Source organism: Pantherophis guttatus, chromosome 5, assembly GCF_059756535.1.
Source record: "Pantherophis guttatus breed Tessera chromosome 5, ASM5975653v1, whole genome shotgun sequence".
NCBI classification, from domain to species: domain Eukaryota; kingdom Metazoa; phylum Chordata; class Lepidosauria; order Squamata; family Colubridae; genus Pantherophis; species Pantherophis guttatus.
The window spans coordinates 99373519-99390470 of NC_142067.1; the positions used below are offsets into that span (position 1 = coordinate 99373519).

The 16952-nt window shown below is 35.9% G+C and overlaps 1 protein-coding gene across 2 annotated transcripts in view; it reads left to right on the top strand.

Moving 5' to 3' along the window:
* The window catches only part of SH3RF3 (SH3 domain containing ring finger 3), a 211394-nt gene that overhangs the window by 167697 nt on the left and 26745 nt on the right, over positions 1 to 16952 (top strand). For both annotated transcript variants that reach the window (XM_034419369.3, XM_087895400.1), the window contains 3 exons: positions 9110 to 9210; positions 13471 to 13641; positions 15339 to 15586. In XM_034419369.3, coding sequence (XP_034275260.2) covers positions 9110 to 9210; positions 13471 to 13641; positions 15339 to 15586 — 520 coding nt within the window. The remainder of the gene's footprint in view (positions 1 to 9109; positions 9211 to 13470; positions 13642 to 15338; positions 15587 to 16952) is intronic.

A 16952-nucleotide genomic window follows, 5' to 3' on the forward strand; every position in this document is an offset into this window, starting at 1 on the left:
AGCAGTGTTCCTCTCTCTGTCCCTTCCATCTTCCCTCCAATCTCTTCATCTTCATTTTTCTTCATCTTGGCCTTCCAAACCACAATTCATCCCCAGCCAAATCCACAGTATGGTTGCCTCATAGTTTCTTATGCTGCATATTGGTCAAGCTACCAACCGGCACAATATCTTTTCTTTTTTATCTACTTCAAAAAGATAAACTAATTCCCTAGCCTGCTAGTTCATTTCTTCTTTCCCTTGTCTCCCTCACCACATCCAAAGCTGATTGTGTATATATATCACATAGTTACCTTGTGGTAAGATTGGCAGCCAATTAATTAATTAATTTCTGAATTAACTCTCTGCCTCTTCACCCAAGCTAACTTTTTGTCCCTTCATCCTATCCCTCTTCACACTGCATGGTCTTTAAATTATAACCGGGATAACAAGAAGTCGAAGGAAAGCTTCTGTCCAAGATCTGTGGCTGTGACCACCATGGTCACATCCTGCTAATTTTAACTTTAACTTTAACCTTGAACACTTTTCTGTAACTACTAGTTGCATTTGTGTTTACTCTTGATTGCAGAGTTCTATGAGCACACACTAATGAACAAAATTACTATAAGTGCCGTTTTCAAACAGATGAAACAAAACTACTGTAGTTATGTATCTTTTGAGGATAATGTTGCAATTGTTGCTTGAAATGAGAGGCTTTATTAAAGCATTTTCTGAATATGCAAACTAAATAAATAAGAAATACAAAGTCCAACAGGATTTATGTTTACTAAGAGACACTGCAGGGAAAAGTTGATTACTTTATTAGTTAAACAGTTTGTAAAATATACTTGCACTTCAACAAAGATTGACAATTTTAAAAAATTAATCCTGATCAGTGATATTATTCATATCCTGATGCAAAAGATGGTTTATTAGAATTAGATTCTCTTGAAATCAGTAAGATAGATTTAGAATTTACATACTTAAGATTTTCTGTACATTAAAACCTAGATGTGTTATAAAATGAACCCATTACAAGAAATTAACTTGCAAAATACATGTAGACTATTACTTTAAATAACTATGTTTAATACTCTATCGCATAATGTTAACATCTCAGAAAGAATCTGCATTTAGAGTTACTGCTGTGCTAAGTATCCAAAACTACAAAGATTATTCTTCAAGTCTCCACAGTTCCCTGCTTGTCAGTAATAAGCACATACATTTCTTGTGCTGTTATAAATGCGTTTGAAAACAAGGAGTATTCCTAAACCTTTTTATCGTTTGAAAAGCATGAAACTAATGGATTCTAATTTCTATAGACACAAAAAACACAAGAATAGCTTCCAAAAGCCCTAGGAAGCAAGGGATTTAGTGGCAGATTTTGCTAATGTTTGTTTTTTGTAGAAACCTGTATTGTCTTGATCAGTATGTGCCCTGCCTCAACCTAATTTGCATTTAGCACATTTGATGCCCAGTGATTGAATGCAACCATAAAATTTAAATATGGCCTTCTAAATTGTGTCTGTGTGTCACATCGAGTGTTCTTATAGGCTAGTTAAATTGATTTGTATTGAGAATATAATGCAGCTGCAGGCCAGTGATAAAACTGAGCCTGCATGAGGTTCACAGAGAAGATATGTGAAAGTAAACTGCTCTGAACAGCAGAGGAGGTCCCACTTGGCTCACCAATCTTGCCTAGGCCTCAGATGTCTCATCTTCTCTCCATTTGAACCCCTTATGAATTATTCTTCTTTGCTATTTGGAAAGGTCACAGGTCAGCTAGCTCCAAATCCCTAGGTTTTTCCGGCCAAAGATGAATCTCATAAATAATGAAGCATGGCTGCCTCCTTCTCAGTATATAACCTGAGCTGGGAGATAAGAATGCTAGAGCACTGCTTGTAAGTGTTCAAAATAAATTCTGATCTTGAGCAGAGAGTACATTTGTTCACAATTTGAGCCAATATCTACTTCCCAATTGTATGGTATATATTTCGAAGATGAAAACCATCTTCGTGCAGAATGATAAATTACAATAGCAGCGTTAAAAAAACACAGTCTGTCTTAATGATTTCCCAATATAAAAGGAAGTAGGCATATGTAACTGACTCTTGGTCAATAGAAAACAAGAAACATGCTCCAAATTTCACACCAGACTGTAGAAGACCATTGGAAGAGTAAAGATAAGAAGCATACAGATTATATTTAAAACAGAGAGAAGCCAAAGGCAAAGGTTTAGTTTTATGTCTGTGCATTGGAGACTAGGAGAAATCAATCCAAATCCTCTTTGGTTTTTGACTTCGACAGAGTCAATTAATTCTCTCTTCCAAAGAAATATTGTTTTGTGAATAATGGTAGTTATACTCATAACATATCATCAGAGTTCAAACTACTTTTTGTATCAAATTCAACTGGCTCCCTCCCAACCAACCCAGAATGTTGGTTTGAGTTGATTTAGCCCTACTGAGACAAAGCACCAAGGTCATATAATCACATACATTGAGGTGGAAATTTATATATATCCATAATATAAGCATGGCTCTGTGTTTAATTTAAAAAAAACCCTGAACATGCACTATTCCACATATGTTATGCAAACTGCACATTTTTGTGTTTGTTTTTGAAAAGTTACCAACAAAAATTTTTTAAGTCACTCAGAAAACTGATAGGTATGAAGATCTCTCATATGGCAGAAAACTTGTTTAGGATTTGGGGGGGGGAGGGATAATTTTTCATTACTGCACTTTTAAGAATTAGTGTTGGGCAGCTGTGTCTATATTTATGATCAACCAAGGTCACCAATATGTTCTGTGAATACATCCCTTGAGATTATGAGTCTAATGGAAATGTTTTGAATCAGTTTAAAATTTTCACTACTGCCTGCAATAACATTATCCTTGAAACACTTAAAAAGAAGTCTGGAAATTAACAAATACGTTCATCCTGGTCATTCACACAATTCCATAAGGGAAGAATATTGTTAAGGTTCAGGGTGCATTCCGGAGTATGCCTACAAGAACATAAGAAACCTTTAAATGAATATCCTTTCACAAAGGCACCTATTAAATTGCTTCATCTTTCAGAACTTCAGAATTTTTTTGTGGGTGAAAGATAGAATTGGAGGTTGTTTGAGCCATTCATAAAGTTCTGTGTTTGATGCAGTTGATTTCACATTAAAAAACTTGTATCTAAAATCATATTGACACCCTCAAATCAGGGGTGAAATCCAGCAGGTTCTGGAGAACCGGTAGCGGAAATTTTGAGTAGTTTGGAGAACCGGCAAATACCTCTGGCTGGTCACAGAGTACAGTGGGAATGGAGATTTTGCAATATCCTTTTCCCTGGAGTGGGGAGGGTTGGGGATTTTGCAGTATCCTTCCCCTGGAGTGGGATGGGAATGGAGATTTTGCAGTATTCTTCCCCTGCCACACCCACCAAGCCACACCATGCCCACCAAGCCATGCCCACAGAACCAGTAGTAAAAAAATTTGGATTTCACCATTGCCTCAAATGATAACTTCCTGCATTCCTAAATTGAAACTCTTAGTCACAATCAGAAATATGAAGAAGAGTTGTAAAGAGTTGTAAATATGAAGAAGTATAGTAGTTATAAGGAGCTACCCAGTTTAGTTCTCTACTAGTCTCTGCAACTGAGTGGACCTAGAAGAATAATGTCTGCATTTATATTTTGTGTTGTTTAAATGGCTTTTTAATTAAAATGGACGCACTGTTTTTCTGTATCAGAACCACTGATTATAGAATAGAAATTTTACACCAATATTGCGGGGGGGAAATACAAACCTGTGCAAATTTATTCTTAGTTTTCTTTTACTGTAGAAGAAGCCATGTTGAATTAAGTCATATTTGCTATCAAGTAACATAATAATTATTTGTGAAATCATATTGTACCTTTCTTGCTCATCTGATATGAAAGTCAGTGTAAATTCTTTCTCTTGGCAAGGACAAGTGACAAGTGAAAAGTTCATTCATACGAGTTCTGCAGTTTGGGTCCTCCTTGGTATGGTGTTTCATTAAACAGATGCTCTGCGTTACTACTGAATGATCTTAATATTCCCAACCAGCTACACAGAAACAACTGAGCCGTAGTTTATTTTTTAGCCTCTCACACTGCCTGGTCTAGGCAAGAGTTAGAAATACCACAGATGTTTTTGTAATTTATGGCTTAGATAAATCTATAGCAAGAATTGATGTTTATCACCTCCTGCAATAGAGAAATAGCTTGTGTGCGCCCATCTGCAGCTGTAATTATATTTTATCAGTGTGTGGAAGGGTGTTTATTAATATATTGCACCACGAGCGGAAAAGCTGTGTTCTGGAGTCATTGGATGCCCTAACTCCCACTTTGTTAATTAACATTTGATGAGAATGCTTTATCTCGGGTGCAGCGCTTTCTTGCCAATAGTTGATCCAGTGCAAATATAATTTCTGTGCTTTGGCATTATTCCTAAGAACATTAAGGAACTGCATGACCCATTGGTTAGTCAATGAATTTGACAGAAATGAGTAGTATGAGTCTCAAAGACTATTAGTCAATTTTCTAGCTGAGATATTGCCACAGGATCACATATTCTTAAGGTCTATAGGTGGATTTTAAGTTTATTGCTCTTACTTTAAAGATAAAATCTCAATATGCAATGAAGACATGAAAGACCTTATTATTTTCATTAATAAATATGGTATTACTGCAATACACAATATTCAATATTCAGGGAAACACTTTCACATTTGTTCCAAATTTAGATAACACAATTTTTATCCAGTATCCAATAAAAAAGCATATTTGCATTTAAACTTGTTGTAATGTTGGTCTGTACGGTATTTTGTTATAGGTTACATGACTTCCATTTATCTTGAAAATGCAAGTAGAGGCTAAAAAAAACCTGATAAACCTGTTTAGCGGTTACAATTGTGGTAAGAACCCCCCCAACACTCTGGAACTGTAAAAAACAAAATTCAGGCATAAAATAGAAATTGTTATGATTGCACGCTCTCTCTCTCCCTCTCTCCCTCCCTCCCTCTCTCTCTCTCTCTCTCTCTCTCTCTCTGTGTGTGTGTGTGTGTGTTTGCATATGCACAGAAAATCAATTTGCACTGTCAGAACTTAGTTGAATATCTGTCTTCAGACACCAGAAAAGCCCACACAGGGAGCAGCACAATAGAGAAAAGACCTCCTATCAGTGTTAACTTTATTACTTCTCCACCCCAAAGAGAACAACAGATAGCAAAATATATACCACACACTTGGGGTATTGTCTAAACCACATTGTATTTTTTTTTTAACGCCTTCAAGTCAATTTTGATTCCTACTGACTGCCTAGAGTAGTTAATAGAATTCTCAGAAATTATTTACTCTTGCTTTCCTCCTTGGCCTGAGCGTGACTGGCCCTCAATCACCCAGCTGACACTGTACCAAAAGCAGAACTAAGACTTCCAATTTTTCAACTTCTACCCTGGTGCCTTTACCGCGACATCAAACTGGTTCTGGTTTTGGGGGGGAAGGGAGAAGAATGTTGCATTTATTGTGTTGATCCTTTGTCTTTAATGCCAGAAATGGAAAAAGGAGTCAAAAAAAGTCCTTATTGTCTTGTTTGTAGTAGACAATTCCATTCCACCAAATGTTGCCTTTGAATTCATGATTTTAAACTTGTCAATTTATTTGCCTCCCATTGCCTTCAGTAATTGTGATAAAATGTAGTCTTTCCAATAAATGGTTCTCTGTAGAGATAAAAATGTCTTGTTATCTATCTGTCTTCCTAATCTATCCTCAATATCAGATCCATAGGACAGTGTCACCATTATTGGTTGAATATCGAGCAACCATTATATTTGAAACGGCTCTAAGATGTTTTCCTTGTTCCTTATCTCCTGTAGTAGAAGGGAGGTAAAGATGTGGTCTGTATTAATAAAAATATGGCTATAAAAAAGGTGACAAAAGAGAAAGTATTTGGCAGTAGGAATTAAGTAAAAGCAACTGATGACATTGGAAAATGTCCAAAGGAAAGGAAGGGAAGGGAAGGAAAATATTAATTAGCATGTATATAACAACTGGAAGTAGCAGGAAAATAATAAAAGGCAACAGATACCCTTCCTCTTGCATTTCTCCTCTGCCCCAATACCTTTTGGGTCCATTTGATATTCATAATCCTAAACACATTTACAGCACTGCAATCTGAAGTAATTTTCCATTTAGTTTGTATTTCCATTTAGTTTGTGTTTTGATTTTCATTTGTTTCTTTTTCTTGGAGACAGATGCATAAATAAATGATCATATCCCCCTTATATAGTTTAGTTAAAAACTAAATCAGATGTTTGACTCATTAACAAAATAGAATAAGAATTTGTTATTTTACTTTTTCTGGATTCCATGATTTGTTTTCTTTAAATTCATGCTTTCCTAAACAAATATGTCAATATGCTGGGAAGCAAAGAATCTGTTAACAGATTACTATGTTCATAGATCAATGAAATGTAATTTTCTGTAGAATATTGGTCCTTAAATCAAAATGCCATCTTGCAAGCATCCTTTAATGGTCTAAACTGTTTTAATAACAGTTTCCTGAAGTAAACAAAATATAAGTTTATATATTATGCTTAGCAAAGCCAAACCCCAAACAACCTAATTTATGCAAAACATCTTTTTACAAGTGATTAAGTTTTAACTCTTCAGTTGTGATATTTGAAAACAGGCATAATTAAATAGGCAAGATTTGCACAAGTGATAATATATTTGTACAAAATTATTTTCAAGCACACATTACACTATTTATCATTGTAAAAGCTAACCAGAGTAGGTATCATACAGATACTGTGTGTCTTGCCTTGAGTCTCAAGATTAGATGGAAAGTAAATGTAAATTAATTGCAAATATATCAGCACTTCCCTCTGGAAATCAAACCAGTGATCCTGTGTATCCAGATAGCTTTCTTTCTATCATATAAAATATAATGTTCCATGTGAAAAATAATGTTATTTATTATCCATATTAAGAAACTGAGGCATATCTTCTATTGAGATATCTGCCAATTTGGATGAGATATTATCAATACATAGAGGGTATTATCGACGTCTTTCTTGGTAAAGCTGTGAGAAGCATTGGGTTAAATCTGGCAAAATAGAGTTGCTGTGTACATAGAAATAAATTTGTTGATGGCCTCCATATTCATCCTGAGTGGATAATCCTTGAAGGGGATTGTCCAAAACCTAAGGATTCTCCTTGACTGTTAACTACTTTAGGAACAGCAGGTGGATCCTATGACCAGGAGATCCTTTGCCAGTTTCAGTTGATGTGCCATTGAAGTTCCCCTTGGAGGAAGAGGGATTAGCAATGATGGCTCATGTTCCAGTTGCCTTTAGATTAAATTATAGTAATATATTGTATATAGGCCTGTTTTTGTAGTCTGTCCAGACAGTGCAGAGTTTGCAATGTTAGTATGATATAAATATTGAAAAATAAATGTCCAAAAAAATCATCTGAGTTTAACATTCATGATATAGGAACTTCATCTGGGTATCCATGATTTACAAAGTCTGTTTTGTTCAATTCACTGCACATTTTGGGGAAAACATGTTATTAATGAATACAGATCTACATGTGGAAAATATTATATCATTTTCACCAACCTGGTAAACTCCAAATGTATCAAGACTCAGCTTGACTTGGCAATTTTAGGAGTACTGATCCAAAGAACCATATTAGGGGATTGTTTAGATCAGTTGCATATAGGATGTCAGCATTTCACGCTGCACTTACTCCAATGCTTCAAAACCTGACATAGGGACTGATTCTGGCCTGGATATTTTTTTGACTGATCTGAACAATAGAGACAGCCAATCAGATATTTTTATGACTCAAATGACTTATTTGTCTGCATTTTTACTGTGTTCTGCGATTTAATTGGGGGAAGGGAGATTCCAATATATTTTAAGTCCAATATATTTCTTCTTTCCAACCTTTATCTGTAGAGCATTACTCTCGTGTATATCCATACTGTTCAGAAGGACAATTCCTTAGAAAACCAGGTATCCAATATCAACACTAAAAACTGGTCCTTCTGCACTATAGCCCCTGTACCAGTCCCTGGTGCTACAGTTAGCTAAGTAAATGTCTGATAGATGCTTTAAGATTAAGAGACAGTGAATTGGAAAGAAGCATTAAAATTTGTCACACTTCACAGCTTATGAAATGCATCTTAACTTGGGGATTTGTAAAATCCCACAAGATGACATAAAGAAGAAGAAGGATTTATGAATATATTTCACTTCAGGAGTCTTTATAAGTGAATAAATGAATCCATCCATTTGTTGGCAAACCTTGGAAACTAAAATCATTGGTCCAAATTCCATCAAATGAAAGAGAATGAAATGCACAATCTCTTAAAATGCACAGACAGGGAATAGCCAGGAAAGCTTTTAACATTTCTTTTCTTGAATATATTCTTTCAAAAAGGGCAAAATTTACTCCTTTCCAAACAACTTTTTTACTGTTAGAAAGTAGAGAAGGCATAAGTATTTTTATTTTTTTAAATAATATGTTTCATCAGTAGTAGATCTGGTTTCCCTTTTGACACTGAAATATGAGCTGAGAATAAAGAACATAATAATAAACTGAGTTACAATGACAATAGTTATTATTTTAGTGCTCTGTAGTTCACATCTGATTGCTGAAGAGATTTCTGGCTGATTATAAAAAGTAATATACAAAATAACCTTTGGAGCAATTGACAACCAACTTGTTTTTTAACATACAGTACATATCAAGTATTATTAGTGCACAAGAAGTTAATAAGAAAATGAAATTAAAAACGAATAATGGCCCTTATCAAATTAAGCATAGTATAATCTGAGGGATGGACAGACCAATCTTGTTTTAGGCTGAAAAAAATACTGATTTTTCTGATTTATTTTTTTTACAGTGGAGCTTTGGCCATTGGTGACTCTTCTGCAAAAAATACATTGTTAGAATGCATAAAGCTAAAGAACCTATCTTAAGGAAAATAAAGGATGCTAATAAGTGAAATAAATAAAGAAACACATTGAAGGTCATACAATTGAGTAAAAAAATGAGTGTGAAATGGGCATTCCTTTCATTTTTCTCCACTTCTGTTGCTTCTAGGATTCTACTTTAGCTGGATCCGCAACCATGGCTGGACCCAGAACCAGTGCAATTGTGGGAGATCAAGGAACACCATCAAAGGTCCAACTACCACTCAATATGTAAGCAGACGTTTTGCTCTGAGGAGCAATGTATCATTTTGGCTTTATTATTTTGGAGTTTGAAAATGTCAGCAGAACCCCCCCTCATGGTTATCACTGGTTTGGGTGAACCAGCCTTTTGTCAAAATTGAAAAGTGATGAGTGAAAGTCCAGGTCACTTGTATCTACTGGTTCAGACAAATTTTAATTTCCAAGTTAGTTGTTTTTTTTTTCTCCCCATATTTTTTATTATTAACATATATATAAAAAAAGAAATTAACATACATAACATACATGAATCATAATATATAATATATAACAATATACAGAATACAAACAATCAACAAGTGCTCCCCCACCCCTCGGGATCATTCCTGCTTCCAGAATCTTAAAGCTTCTTCTGGTGGTGGTATCCCTCTTCCTCCAGAAAACACATATATTAGGAACTGTTTCCAGATTCCATTGAACTCGTTTACCTTCATTATGCCCCTCCTTACTTTAATATTGCAAGTCAATTTATCATTTATGGCAATATCCCATACCTCCTTATACCATTCTTCCAAATTATAAACACCTTGTATCTTCCAGTTCCTAGAAATCATTAGCCTTGCTGCGGTCAACAAATTTATTATCAATTCTTTAGTCTCTTTTTTACATTTTATATCTTCCAATAGTGAGAGTAATGCTACCTTTGGTGCCTCTTCTACCTTTATTCCTACAATTTCTTCTATCTCCTTAAACACCATCTTCCACAATTTTTGCACAAATTTAGAATCCCACCACATATGTAAATACGTTCCTTTTTCCCCACAACCTCTCCAACAGTTATCTGAATAGTGCTGATTCATATTGCTTAATCTAACCGGAGTTAAGTACCACCTCCATACCATTTTGTAGTAATTCTCTTTTATTCTTACTGACATATTTCTCAACACTCTTTGTTGCCAAATTCTGTCCCAACTCTGTTGCCCTATTTGTATCTTCAAATCAGTTTCCCATACCATCTTTCCTAAATTTCCCCTCTCCTCTTCCTCCAACAATATTTTATAAATTCCGCTCATTAAGCCTTTTATCCCTTTATTTTCTTCCTTTACAGTTTGATTTTTTTCAATTAATTCCTCAAACCTCGTTAACTCTCTACACTCTCCATTTTCTCTTATCCAATTTTTAGTCCATTGTTCCACTTGGCTATAATTTAACCAAGACAACCGTTTTCCTCCTAGAACCTCTTCCAATTCCCCACGTGTCCTCATTCCTCCTAACCATTCCCTTAATTTCATTTTATTTTTCTCTTTTAAAATTTAATTCACTTTATTCTTCAAATTCCCAAGTTAGTTGTCATAGTTCTGTGAAGGATTACTTGGCAGGTATTGTTCCTATCAAATAGAGAAAATCATTAATATCATAAATAAGTGGTTCTCGACCTTTTCTTTACCATGGACCCCCTTTAAATATGTTTTGTGGCCACAGACCACCAAGACTTAACTCAAGATTTAAATAATTTCTTCAAGCCTTTGTGGACCCCCGTGACAACATCACAGCCAGTCCACAAGGGTCCATGCCACGGACCACAAGTTGAGAACCACTAACATAAATTATATTAAACCATTTATGAAACAATATTCCTATACAATTTAGTATCTGAAATTATATTCCATTAGGAAGAGCTGTTCATAAAATAAAATTCTTCCAGGTATATATTTAGTGCAGCAAATGATGTTACAGCATTAGCATGGAACATGTAAAAATTTTGGTTTCAGTGAAAGATACTAAAAATAGAATGATTAAATATTTATCGAAATTAAATACACAGTGAAGGGGGGGGGAAACACCAAGCACAAGCTCAGTTTTCTTTTCCTTGGATCTAGCACTTTTCCTATCAGCTGGAATATTCTCTGAAAAAACATTCTGGTTAGTTTGGGAGATTAGGAAATGGTGAGTGTCCTTCATCCATTTCTCCATTACCTTTCTTTGCTTCTTTGTTTATGTGCTTCCCATCTCGTCTAACTTTATCTTATCCATTATATAATCTCAGCATTTGAACTTCCATCCAAGACATCTAAGGTGGTGTCTTTGCTGCATTTAAAGAGAGAAAGAGGACATACAATTTTTTGTGCCACAATGTCCAAAGTGATTGAAAATGCTTAGTGACATATAATAGTGAGGATAACTATGCAAGGAGTGCAGGAAAACTAAAACTAATATTAGAACAAATAGCTGGTACAAACTGCATTATAGGTGGTTCTCATTTAACAACTACATTAGGTTTATTTAATGTGGTTAATAACTAGCAACTAGGTCATTAAGCAAAGCAGTCACAAAATGATATTGTGATCTTATTTCAGCTTTCTTTGCAGACATATAAAGGATTGGTCACTTTGGGTTACTTTTTCATCATTGTAAGCACAAATTCTCACTAAACAAGACAGTCACTAAACAAGCACTACCTATATACATAACACCTACCATGAGTACTTAATTATGTATGTTTAATTAACTCGCTCTATCTTTGTTTTTTCTGTAAATTGTCTACAATATTCCACTTGACAAATTGTGGAATTTTTTAATATGCTAAGGAAAAGGGAAATAAGCACTTTTGTGCTCTTAAGCATTAGAAAACCAGACTTCACTTCAAAGGTGTACCACAAACTCATAACAGGCCTACAATGATGACATCAATCAAAGTACTTTGAATTTGACGTTTTAAAATCAATCACAGTTGAGGCCCTCTAGCCTAAAATTAAACCTAGAATACAATTCTACCTGGTAACTATTAGTGCTGAACAGTGTAGACTGAAATGTAACTCATAATATCCAGACATCCAGCATCACAAAAAGCCCCAAGTTCAATAGTGTTTTCTAATGCCACTGAGTAGTCAAAGATAGCTGAGGGTTTTACATTTTGTTCCAAGTGGCTAGTACTGATTGCACTAAAACCAGAGAACGCGCTCATGCTAATTAACATAGTTCACTGCACATACACTGCCAAAACATAATGTGACAATAATTCCTCAAGCCTCTTGTGAAAAATATACATTAATTATTTGATCAGGATGCTGCCTACTGGAAGCATTTGATAAATCAAGCCAAAGAGTGCCTCAAGGAATTGTTAAAAGATATGAGCAATCTAATAATTATTGCTGTTTATTTTCTGCTTGCAGTGAGAATGCTTACTGCATACAGGGACAAAATAAAAAAATCAAGCAACATTTATTTTTCAACTTATATTTTCTATAAAGCAGAAAACATGTGTATTGGTTACAATCTGTATTCAATCTGAATAATGTGGTTTAGTAATTTTTTTGAGATGCTATGTGGAGGATATTCCAGTTTTACATCTTCCAGAAATTACAAAAAAAAAAAAAATCACATGTAATTTAGCAAAGCCAGTATAGTTTTATATATAGTATACTTTATTAGGGGTATGCGCACAATAGAATATGCAGTATATTTGTTTTGAACTTGAAGCAAACCTTCATGTCGCAGAGCTTCTGCTAAACCATTTTGAATTGGCAGATTTTTGGTTGTTCTGAGTTTTGGCTGAAATAAAAATCTGGAAGAATCCTGGCAAGTGATTTTATGGAACAAAGAAGGCAAAGCTGTTACATATCATCCTTGCTCTTCTCCTTGGCCAGAGATATCCAAGTACAGTGTAACCCGTTATCAGCCTATCTGTGCCCAGACTTTTAAGTTCCTTTCCTTCAGGGTTTTCCCTCAACTTCAAGTCCCAATCTCCCAGAACAGCATATCCCATCAAACCACCCACCCTGATTTTCAAGGACTATCCCTCTGATATGTATAACAATAGGGAAATCTAAAAACTATAGTTTTTTTTAAATGATTTCTGGTAATTTTAGAAATACTACTTTCATTTGTCCTTTAATTCAGCTGCCTATTTTTAAAGTGCAAAATATCTTAAAAATACATTATGTAGAATTACATGAATGTTGCGTCTTTTCTTCAGCATGATTTGCTTTTCATTTTGATAATCGGTATCCAGCTAAATTTAGTTATGGGCATCCTATTTTTGAAATTTGTAAACAAATTTCCAATTAATATTCTAGTGCTGTCAATGTGTTAAGTATCTTATAGCTGTCTGGATGGAATTTTCCCTTCTATTTTCCCATATTCTTTTGCTGGTTAATAATTTCAGTTGCTCCCCACTGAATAAATAAATTAAGCAATAACAGGTATTTTATTTTAAAACAAAATATGGTTTACTTGCTATGCGCGTCTTCAGCTTTACCCTCTCACTATTTATATATTTATCATTTTTGACAGTTATTTGGCATTATATGCCTACAAACCTCAGAAGACAGATGAACTAGAACTACGTAAGGGCGAAATGTATCGTGTTATCGAGAAGTGTCAGGATGGCTGGTTCAAAGGGACGTCCTTGAGAAATGGCATGTGTGGCGTCTTTCCAGGCAATTATGTCACTCCTGTTTCCAGGTGAGAAGCAGTGTGGGAGATTTAGCAATCTGATGTCACCACCTCCCAAAGAAAGAAAATAAATCCCAAAAAGTGTCTTCTCTGAGTTTGCACTCAGATGTTTTTGTTTTTATTTTAATATATTATTTTCAATTACATAATATTTTTATCATAATATCCTCACCAATGGTTATAAGAACTGTTTGTGATGCTGAAGGATTGTGCCTGATGTCACACTTGTACCTCCACAGTGATGTACATGTTCATCCTGTCTGTGATCTCAGACTGTTGTCTAGATACAGAGGTTGTTCATAGCTAGGCAGGGAAAGGCTCAGTGGTGGGTTGCCCCCAGTTCGCACCAGTTCTATAGAACCGGTAGCAAAACCGGTGGGAGAATCTGCCCACCGACCCCAACGTCATCAAAACGCTTCTGCGCATGCACAGAAGAACGTGCGGCTCCGCTGCGAACCGGTAGTAAAAGTAAGTAGAACCCATCCCTGGAAAGGCTATATATCTAAACTGCTGCATGTGGTAGAAATAACAAAAAGAAGTAGAAAATCTGAATGATTCAGTGATCAGCTAAAATGCCCATTTTTTTCTGCTTCCTACTTTTGGCATAATTCATGCTTTTTTTAAAAGAGATCAAATAAAAAAAATTTATGCAAGGACTAGCACAGCCTACATTTCTTTTCAACACCAGAAGTAAGGATTTCTGTTCAGCTTTTCTCTCTATAATAGAGCTAAGGTTGCATATTTTGTATAATACATATTACTTCTGTGGCTACTTTCTCATGAAACATAATGTGCTGTTCCACAAGTAGTCCTCAACTTATAACTGGTTGTTGAACAACATTTACGACAGCTATGGGTGTTTTACAGCCTGTAATGTATTCCCCAGCCATTGTAAATGGTCTCCCTGTCTCACTTGGCAACAAGTTTTGATGCTTCACAATGTTATGCCAGTTTCTGGCAAAAAAAATAATTATTCAAATGAATGGATTTGCACTTACAACCACTACTTTGGCTTAATAACCGTTGGAAAAAAGGTCATAAAATCACATAAGCCTCTCAAGTTATGACCATAATAACTTAGGACTGGATTTCCAATTCTAATAGCAGTCATAAGTTGAGAGTCATCTGTATCTAACAGCTACTAAAAAGTTTTTCCTCTATTTTATTTGATAAGCACATCAACAGAAATTTCAAGAGATGCTGTGCCAAATACAGGTAGTCCTCAACTTACTGTACAATCACAACTGAACCCAAAATTTATGCTGCTAAGTGAGACATTTGCTAAGTGAATTTTGCCCCATTTTACGACTTTTGTTGCCTCCTTTGTTAAGCGAATCCCTGCAGCTCTTAAATTAGTAGCATAGTTGTTAAGTGAATCTGGCTTCCCCAGATTCCCCCATTGGCTTGTCAGAAGGTTGCAAAAGGGGATCCCATGACTTCGGGACAGTGCAACCGTCATAAATGTGAGTCAGCCGACAAGCATCCGAATGTAAATCACGTGACCATGAGGATGCCGCAATGGTCATGAGTGTGAAAAATGGCTGTAAGTCATTTTTTTCAGTGCCATTTTAACTTTGAACGGTCATTAAGCAAACTGTTGTAAGTGGAGGACTACTTGTGATCGCATGATGAGGAAACATTGGTTTCAATATGTTGCCTTTGACTTCTTGCACAGAGCTCTTATCTTGGGCTTCCTTTTTCTCCAGGGTTCCTGCAGCAACTAACCAGCCCAGGAATTTAACAGGAGGCTCTCCAACAGCCAAAGGCTCCCCTCGAGATGCAGTCCCAGGAGCCCCAGTTCTTACCAGTTCTGCTCCTGTTACCAGACCGGCGGTTCCAATCACAACCCCTCCCTCTCAGACCCAGCTGCCAGCAGGCTCCCCACAGATGAATAACTGTTTGAGATACTCTTCTCAGCACCCCGTGATTCAGCCTCGCAGCACTGTGCAAATGGGTAGGTATAATCGGCAGGAATCCTCTCCTCTGAATCACGCATCAGAGAAAAGGAGTCTCCAGAACCTTCTGTCTATCTAGGGCTCCTCTGCAAATTACTGGCTCTGTTCAAAACTGTATCAGTGATAGGAATTAGAGCTTTTTGCCTGATGTTAGGGTTCCAAGTAATACACCCATAGCAAGCAAAACTCCAAGGCAGGTAGATTCCTCAGAGAATAGTTGGGTATATCATATTGGCCCAGTTCTGGTAAAAAGTGACTCTAAAGGTTCCAGTGGTTTTCACCTAATTAAAAGTAAAAGTTTTTTCCCTTTCCCAAACAATCAGTCACATGGTCCAATCACGGTGCCATCCGGTTGCCTGGTAACATCACTCCTCCTTTCTCTGACCAGGTGTGAGAATGTCCTTAGTTCCCAGGAGAAAGTATTTTGTTTTGGCAACAAAATGCCAGCTATCTCTATTCCCTCCTCCCTATCCTTCATCTCCAGTGTGGCAACACTGAAGCCTCAAAATGGCTTCAGTCAGGTCAGTTTCAGGGTTGACACCTGCATTGTTTAAGGTGGTATTTATTGCTTGCAAGAACCACATTTTGGTTTTCTGGCTATCCTGTACAGGTAGTTCTTGACTTACAACAGTTCACTTAGTGACCGTTTGAAGTTATAACAGCACTGAAAAAAGTGACTTATAACTCTTTTTCATACTTATGACCGTTACAGCATCCTCATGGTCATGTGATCAAAATTCAGATGCTTGGCAACTGACGTAATATTTATGACCGTCACAGTGTCCCTGGGGTCATGTGATCCCCTTTTGTGATCTTCTGACAAGCAAAGTCAATGGGGGTGCCAGATTCACTTAACCCTATTACGAATTTAACTACTGCAGTGATTCACTTAAGAACTGTGGCAAGAAAGTTTGTTAAATGGGGCAAAATTCACTTAACAAATATCTCGCTTAGCAACAGACAACTTGGGCTCAATTGTGGTCGTAAGTCGAGGACTACCTGTACTCACAGCGGAACTCCCACTACAGTACTTACAGATGTTACACTAATTCATTTGGGAAGCATGAAGCATCCTGTATGTTAAGGAGTAAACTTGATACTGTAAGTCTACTTAACAAGTTATGTATTGCTTTAATGTTTTAAAACAGTTTATTAGGTTTAAAATATGAAAGATGTTTATTGTGCAACACAAAAACAAGGGATACATCCAGGCCAGGCTTGAAATACAATTTCCTTTTTAAAAAATAGAGTGTATACGTTATGTAATGGGCTTTTTTCCCACATGGCATTCTTTGTTCAAAGAATTTTCTCCATGCATATATAATCAGCTTTTACACTGCTGTTCTTTTGAGCTTTTTTATTATA